General features: G+C 31.6%; 1 protein-coding gene across 2 annotated transcripts; it reads right to left on the bottom strand.

The window, feature by feature from the left end:
• Positions 1 to 821: 821 nt before the first annotated feature.
• LOC143047598 (uncharacterized) lies at positions 822 to 8,778 on the bottom strand. Of its 2 annotated transcripts, none has more exons than XM_076220737.1 (3): positions 8,757 to 8,778; positions 2,371 to 4,350; positions 822 to 1,496 (listed from the first exon to the last, which is right to left on the bottom strand). In XM_076220737.1, the coding sequence occupies exons 2-3, from the start codon at positions 4,343 to 4,345 to the stop codon at positions 1,324 to 1,326; spliced, it is 2,148 nt and encodes a 715-aa protein (XP_076076852.1). In that variant the 5' UTR covers positions 4,346 to 4,350; positions 8,757 to 8,778; the 3' UTR covers positions 822 to 1,323. The 2 variants fall into 2 exon arrangements, with proteins under 2 accessions (XP_076076852.1, XP_076076846.1); XM_076220731.1 differs by lacking the exon at positions 8,757 to 8,778 and adding an exon at positions 8,522 to 8,667.
• Positions 8,779 to 9,328: the final 550 nt, after the last annotated feature.

Genomic DNA, 9,328 nt, shown 5'->3' with positions numbered 1-9,328 from the left:
AGATATTTTTTTCGACAATCAGGTCCCAAAGCAAAAAGAAAGATTCATTGTAATTTAAGACTTTTAGGTATTATAGACAGCATTAAAGACCGATATGTAGGATAAAGCAAAAATCATTATTCTAATAACTATTAATACCGTATCTGTCTGTCTGTTCTTGGATTTTATTGTGATTAGACTTTGGTGAGTTTTTTATGACTATAGATTTAAATATAGTGACATTGCAGTATCATACTTTAAGTACTAGCACTGCTTAAGTCCACTCTAGGTACCATCTTCACATTGTTTTTAATCTTTTACGGTATTAATGATTCTTTAAAAGTATTGTTGAAAACCATCCGGCAACTATCAAGATGAAGAGCAGGAACACAAACTTTGACCATTGATCATTTGTATTGTTTCTATGCATTGACTTTGTGTGCGATTATGTCCCCATACTCCTTTATTATCTGTTAAAGGGTCTCAACACGACTTAATGCAAGTTTAACCTTTCAATGTAAAAGGTCATATATGGCAAAACCTCTTTTTTCTTCAAATTATTTGATACCGGGAAATATGTCACCTTTCTTTAATTCAAACCATGTCAGCTATCTAGTTTTATTTACAATAAAACAAACTGTTTTTATTCTTTGATATTAATTTCAATTATCCATGCAGAAAGGGCAATTTTTTATTTGCGTCCACTGAGTAGCATCGCATGTTCTTATATTTCTCGCATAATTTAGACGTATTCTGCAACCAAGCTGTTAATATGGCATATATCCTCCCAACCAAACGAGATTTTTAATAATAAAAAAAAAAAAAACAAAAAACAACCGAGATTAACTTGAACATATCTATAATATAAAATTTAAGATACATATTTCGTCGAAAGAAATAAACTTTACATTAAAAAGTAAAATTAACCAAAAAGACTTGTTTTTTAAAATTTCTTGAGAAATTGAATTATAAGAAGTTACAAGCCTTTTTGCATTGTATAAGTAATCTTTGCAGGTGTAAATAGCAAATTTGTGCTATAACTCAAATCGGAATCAAACATGTACACCATCAAATTGTTAGTGATTTGTGGAATAAATCGCTAATTACAGAACATTTAAGAATGCTATGATAACTTTCACTATGGATTCTTTTATTTTCGTTTGAAACCATTTTTTACGGATTTCGTGGTTATCATGGATCCACGAATTCCAATATCCAACGAATGACAAATTTTCTGTACGAATGTAATCAGACTTTGACAAACCACAAAATCACAAAGTACCAACGAAAATGAAAGTTTTCCTTATTCCACGAAAATTGTTATCCATAAACGAATTCACAATATTATATTTGCGAATTAAAACCAGAATTGAAATGACCATTAATGTCATATGATTTTTCAGGTTTGTCCCTTGATCGTTCACAACAACATTTACACAATATAATGATAAACTGCAATACTATCACTGCACATAGAACACCAAACATTATCCAAAAATTTCTTTCTGTATAGAGATCTGAAAAAAATATATACCAAAGGTAACTTTCAAAACTGTTCCAATAAACTAATTATATATGTAGATTGTGTCATTCATATAAATTTAAGTACTTTTTATGAATAATATTTTTATCAATTAAACAATCGATGTCTATTTTATGAATTGTGAAAAAGCCAGCATCTCACCGTCAGACTGCAAATGAAAAAAACAAATCCGAACCTTATTTTATCAGATTAAACTGAACACCTTTCAAAAGATTTATCAATGATTTATTTTGTAATTTCAAGTCTCGCAGTCAATTTTCAGACCTATTCACTGCAGTAAATTCAAACCTGTTAAGACAATTCACTTGCCGTCAATTAAGATATGTCGAATGTATGTTCAGACTTTTCAATAGCTACATATCAACAGCATACGGAAATGTCTTTTAAAACTACTTAACAGTATTAAAATGACTGCAGGCGAAATGTGTGCGAAAACAGTCCTGAATTTACCACAATGGATAAGACTGAATATCAAATGAAAGACCGAACATGACTGAGTAATTTAGTGTTCAGACTTTTCAGATTATGTTAAGATCGAAATAAATGTTTCTAATCAAAACTGGTTAAACAGTGTTATCTATGGGAAACAAAGATAGTTCATACGTATCAGCATATGGGAACTCTGTCGATGCAAATTGTATCAATTCGTGTGACTCTATGATTCTAGTTTCAAATCCAATGAGTGTTTCTTCGTACCGGACATCAGTTACTTTTTTTATTTCCATTTTTAAAACATATCCCGGTTACAGCATTTGTTTAAATAAAATATGTATTGTTACGTATGAAATTCAGGGAAACTTGTTTTCGTTATGTTAGGTACGTTTTGCTTAGATGAAAATAAGACTCACCATTTATTTCGAATAAATCGTCATCCTCTGGCCTTTGTGTAATCGTTGAATCATATTCTTGAAAACTGTGACAGCGTGGGAAATTTTGTGGCGGAGATGGGTGATTAGCATGCGATTCATTAATAATAATTGCCATTCCATCAGTAGCATGAAGTTCAATATGACAATGCATAAACCAAACTCCTGGATTATCGGCAACTATACGTGTTACCACATATCCTCCACTCGGAACTATAATAGTATCCTTGCGTACCGGCTTCTTCAATTCTAAATCCGGAATATTGCCATTAACCCATGATGAATTACTCCATGTGGCATCGTTACAAAAACTTTCGTTCTTAGCTACTCCACCTCTGCAATCTATATCTTTATTTTCTCCTATCATTTCTCCAGTTCTGTTGTCGTACTGTGCATATCCCATTTTCAGTACATAAAAAGTATGTCCATGCATATGAATTGGATGTGCCCAGCCTTTCCCGCTGCCCATATTGAGAAATACCATTTGAACGGTATCTCCATGTTTAAGATTTAATGAATATGTGCAAGTGCAAATTTTTTGCTCGTCACACTCAGTGTTATCACATGGATAGTCCATATCCTTAGGATTAGCCAGTGCTATTTTCGTTGGCGAAATGAATCTTCTGCCATTCACAGAGCCTGGGGTAAATGATTTTCCAGGAAAGGCAAAATTTAGGAAATATTCTGTAAATTTTCCTTGAATGACTTTAGGTGCTTGATCGTTGTCCGATTTATGTTTTAATTTGTCAACAGGTAAACATAATGTAAAGTCATTTTGTGGATAATATATGAAAAAGCAATTTACTACCAAACATTTATCGGTATCTGTACAGGTACGAGGTATTGATAACGGTTCGGTATCTGAAGCCCCTTGGTAATGGAGTATAGCTTCAACCGATGTATTACGGTTTGATTCTAGAGTTTTTGCTCTTATCCAATAATTTCCAATAGGTTGATCAGCGTCAATGATGACGTCATACCTCTCACCAGCATTAATAATTACAGAATCTGCAATCTGTGGTTCTACATCAAAACCATCAGATGCAACAACAGTTATTTTATGACCATCGACTGATATAGTCCAAGGATATAGAGCGCCAACTCCAATGATTCGAAATCTGTATTTGTTTCCTTGTTTTACGGTAAATATTTCAAGAGGAGCTTCATTGTGAGTACTTTTATGAGAATCCCAGAATCGTCCTTTTCCATTAATCAATCCAGAATGAGCTTTTAGTGAACTGAAATATTGTCCATCTAAAGATCTTGAAACCTGAAATTTCTCACGGTTGTCATATCCACCAAACATCATTCTAGCGTCTTCCATGTCAGAGTCATAATCATGATTCCACTCCTGAATTGTTAAGATGTGTTCCTCAATTTCAACTGGTTTTCTTTCCCTAATTATAAACGCACCAAATAGTCCTTTTGACCTTTGAGATCCTACATGAGAATGATACCAGTATGTTCCTTTATGCGATGCTATAAATTTATAAATAAATGTTTGACCTGTTGATATTGGACACTGAGAAAGAAAAGGCACACCATCCATATAGGGACTTCCTTCCTGTGGAAGTCCATGCCAGTGAATTGTAACCTCTTCAGATTTCAAATGGTTTGTTACATTAACAATAACCGTTTGACCTTCATAGACAATTATTGGAGGACCTGGCAATGTTCCATTTGCCACAACAACCAAACGAGCAGTTTCCCATCCGTCTGCTGTAATCACGTCATCTATTGTTATATCTGCTGCGTCTTTCGTGTTAGCAACGTCATATTTATAAAGTTTACCATTTTTTGGATACACAGCTTTTTCTGTCGGATGCATCATGGTCAGCTGGTGTTCTATGTTTAGAGATGTTTCACATACCTCTTGCGATATATCACATTCAAAACTTAACACCTTGTTGACGATTGCACAGATTAAAAGTTGTGTAAAAATCACCATTCTCTGCATGTTTTCTGAAAATTTAAAGATCGACATTTTAAATTGTTGCACATGTTGCGTAGGAAGATGGATCTTTCATTTTCATAAAATGCAAAGTGTTTTGAAGAGTTGATTTTTTTCCTAGCCTGTGTAGGTGTAATTGAAATTTCTCCTTGGCACTCGGGTTATTATTCTAAGTGTAAAAAATACAATCTTAACAAGTTTTTCCGTAATTTTGTAGTCAATAATAACATAAATGTCAATAAAATGGTTTTTTTTTTAAATATAGACGTGTTACGAAATAGTATATATATAGGTAATTTAAAATCTTTAAATCACTTTTGTGTTTTGATACGATACCCGCATTTAAAGTCTTATTTGTCAACCTCAGCGTCGAGTATATACCTTTTCGTAACATGTCTATTTAACTTTCAAAGTCGGTTTAAGTAAGTTGTATGGTCACAATGACACCATTTCTTGCCATGTTATCAATTTTTATTATTAGAACTAACTAAAAGAAATTGAAAGTTGCAATCACTGGTGATTTTGAAATTTTTTTCTTACATTGTACGTTGGTCAAGCTAAAGCATATTGTTTATAGTTCCAAGATAGTTTTTTTCAAAAATTTAAAAAATTGCAACATATGGTTAGTTATTTTTTTTTTTTTAATAATGCAGACAAAAAGTACAACTGTAAAAGTGCGTTTGTGGATAGTAAATTAAATTAAATGGAATGTTACAATGTTATTAATTATAATTAATTATAGTTCCATGTAGATTTGTTTCGAGATAATTATGGCAGATTACAATAGTCATTCAAGGGACACTGCTGAAATGTTAGAATCTCTGAAAAGATGATATGAATATTTACATCATTTCTTTTCAAAAATTGTATTTAGGATTGAAAGAGGTTTTGATTGTATCAAACGATTTTATTATTATCAAAAGCGACATATAATATTGAAGAACAGTAGTAGTTATTACGATCTCAAACTGGTTGCATCTCCGTACTTTTTCCGAATCACACTGTACAACACTTAATCAAATGTTAAATGTTGAATGTTCAGTGTTCAATACCAAGAATGCTTAACGAATTGTACTTATTTTATCAGAAGATAGGCTTTTGGTTCTATATAAATTCACGATCAAGTCAGTATCTGGACGATCTGAATGTCAGTATTTTAGACATTCTCAAAATCAGTGTACAATTAATTGTTCAGATGATCTCGAATACGAGAACAATTCGAATCTCGAATACGAGAACAAAAAACAGTTAATAGTTATGCGGATTTGCAAAGTGGGTTAGCTGAGATAGTGACTTTTGCAACATTTTTTTAAACTACGTTAAGCGTCCATAATCTTTTAAGATTATTTACAAAATATCAAAGTGATTTTTTAAGCATAAAGATCTAAAAGGTCTAATAAACCCAATATTTGGCCTCTAAAATTACAAAATAGTATAGATGTAGTCTTACAAAAAAAATATTAATTTTAATGAAAATCAAATACGATGATATAATCTTGCCATTTTAGTGCAGGAATGACACTTTGTATGTCAATACGCAAGGTACATGTATATTAATATGTGCATGTTGAAATTGACAAACGATAGACATTTATTTGACTTAAATTGACAATTAACGCATATATTTTGGACATATAAAAGACAGGTATTTATCATAGAAAAGGATATATATCCCACGTTTATACAACTCTATATAAGTCAACATCTAGTAAAATAGTTTCTTATTTGGTAAGGCCTGCCTGGACTTCTATCAAATACATTGTTCAAGATCTCGAAATGAGGTTGTTTTGGAAGTGTATTTCTTTTTATCTTGTATTTAAATTGTAAATGAATAAATTAACATTTTTATTAAGGTGTAAACTATACCAGTTCCGACTCGCAATTTTTTTTTTATTAACATTACTATTACAAGAGACACAAATTGTCTCTGATTTAACCTGAGAATAGTATAGTCAATACATAATGTCATACACCTGTGACCTTTTATACTTCTCGGGTCACAAACAATTTCGTCAATATGGTCTTCCGGAGGAGGACATTATAATGCACTGATTAGACCTTTCTATTTAGAAATGATTATCTCAGACAATGTATGAACTATCAGCTCTTTATATATATCTCCGATACTTCTTATTTTAAATATGTGAGTTGCGTCGGATAGAAATCGATCTCATGCAACTGTACATATACATGTACATGTAAAAAACATCGATTGGTTTTGGCACATTCAAATAAAAAGATGAATGTTTGTGTTTTTGTAGGGTACCTATATCAACTAAATTTCAAACATTTACAGACTCTCAGGTATAAAGATTTTTTAACCTGAAATTAATAAAAAAAAAAGCGTTTTTTTATACTCAATTGCATAAGGTCGATTTCTATACGACGCATTCGTCACGTATTGCACTTTTATTTCCTGTTTGTTTACACAACACTTGTACATGTTTTATAAAATTGTAAATGCAAACAACTTAAACCTTTAGCCATTAAACCCTAAGCCATCATAAACAACTGTTTTAGTATGATGTGTATTATTCAACCAGGCACGTTATCGCTATAATAGGGTATCGAAAATACAGATGAACGGATTAATTTTTGTTTATTTGAGGATCTGGGCAGCTTTTTCGGCAGATGAAATGGGCATTTTAAATGATTGTATTCAGTTAATTGGACGATTGCACTCTGATGCTTTAAGAAAAAAATATATATTTGGATATTGGTTATTGATATTTAAGTCAGATGTCAGTATGTTCTTGGTGCTGTATCATAGGGACAGGGGCATTGATGCAAAACAAAGCTCTTCATCCATGGTTCAAATTAAAATTTGAAGGGCCCATTTGTTTTGGCGCAATGCTGGAAATTTAAGTCCTGTCTGTCTTAATTTTTCTTTTTGTAATTTATTATACAGTTCCATTAATCATCCAGAGTTACACGATAAGAAAGGGTTTTTTTTATCATTTCCTTGTGTTTTATCTTTCCTTTAAGGACAATTGTTCATTATGTTCATGATAATTGTATGAAGATAGATTGTGCTGTTAAAATCAATGTTATGATATGTTGAAATAGGTATATGGAAGATAACATGTCAATTTTTAAATGAGGTGTTATATTATAATATGGTATTTATCAAACTTAGTAATTTTTATATTTGAAAAGTGCATTGTTTTATAAGAAAATTACAAATAGGACTTGGATCTTTTTAAAGGACACATAGTTAGCACTTCGATAAAATGGAAAACTGGTATGTAGCAATGTGTATAGGAGGTCAAATTGTAAATATATGCTCTGTATAGGTGTTGGTGCCATGGGTACATAAGCCTATGGTAACTATATAAAGATTACATATATCTATTAATTCATCATTGGACATGAGGTTTCCATCCCCCGTGTCAAATTTAAGAGAATATTAGAATTATTTGACAGTCAAAAGACTTTAAGGAAAAAACCTTATGAGAAATCTTTTTAATATTCTACTGGTGGAGATTTATTTCCTCGAGGGTATTACTAGCCAAGTAGTCACCACTTCTGTGTTGACTTGAGTTATCACTGATATGTTCATAATTATAAATTAACTGTTAACAAAACTTTGAATTTTTGAAAAACTAAGGCTTTACTACCTCAGGAATAGATTACCTTAGCTGTATTTGGCAAAACCTTTTGGAATTTTTGGTCATCAATGCTCTGGGTTTTTTTTATTCGAGCGTCACTGATGAGTCTTTTGTAGACGAAACGCGCGTCTGGCGTAAATATAAAATTTTAATCCTGGTATCTCTGATGAGTTTTTTTACATAGACAGTTTTAGTGAAACAATATGATTACGATCTTAAATGTGATAGATAGTTCACTACTAGCACTTGAATTTAATACATGCCATATATTTTACCTAGTAGCAAAACAGACACAGAATTGTTATGATTGTAGCAGCAACTTCCCTTTTGCAATGTGCAATTTATCGTCTCCAACACGAACGGACATTCAATGTCTATTAATTATTGGTAGTGTTAATTGAAGGATCTAATGTATATCTAAATATAACCGAACATGTATGCAGTTAGATTCATTGTTGTGGTGTTTCACACAGAAAATTTAAAAATATAATGTAAAGCAAATGTGTTTACAGAAGACCTATCCATTTTTTTTGCTGAAAATAAGAAATTAATCGAAAAGTATAAACGTACTTACTTGCTCACCTTTCAATGCATAATCCCTCTTTTATCAATGTATGAAACTACAAGTCTTCTTTTAAAACAATATAAATAACACAAATGGTTAAAAACACGAAAAACAGTTTATTCCATAAATATTCTTTGATAAATAAATGAATATTCCAATAAAATAAGACGGACACCGAATAAATGTACGTGCAGTATTTGAATACAGCTGGGGAATAGATAGATATGTTGTTATAACATCTTACCTTAAGTTTGATTGATGTATGCAATTTACATATATATATATACAAATGACAGTCGTCACACATTGCATAAGTGAATGGTCTGTTGGAAATTACGAAGCGTCTTGGGAATCTTTGAAGGGCTTTAGCTACCACGCCCACCGTTCACAGGATTTAATATATCACGGGTAGTAACGTCGTCATATCAAGAAGTATTCAGACAGTGTTTGATTGGTGGTTTATTTACGCCGTATCCGCATAAAAAGGATAATAACGCGTCGAGTAAACAGTGATTTTTTTCCTACTTTTCTTCAGTTGGTCGTGGTTTAGTTATGTTACTTCACATAGCGATTACATCAGTTCTTTTTAATTGAGCAAATGAAAAGCACATAAAATGTTTAATTCTCTATTGTAAGTCAAATGATCTACATCGAAATTGTTGTTTTTAAGAAAATTAACGCAAGATATGCAATATATCGATATTGATATCGATATTGTTTGCCTAAGCGACTGACATGGTTCAGTTAAGTGTCTAGAAATTAATCATTGTTTATATTATTATCCAAGATTTTCATGGTTTTATATCAAAATCAATA

This window comes from Mytilus galloprovincialis, chromosome 1 (genome assembly GCF_965363235.1).
Source record: "Mytilus galloprovincialis chromosome 1, xbMytGall1.hap1.1, whole genome shotgun sequence".
Classification (NCBI taxonomy): Eukaryota; Metazoa; Mollusca; class Bivalvia; order Mytilida; family Mytilidae; genus Mytilus; species Mytilus galloprovincialis.
This window is presented reverse-complemented; position numbering and strand designations above follow the sequence as displayed.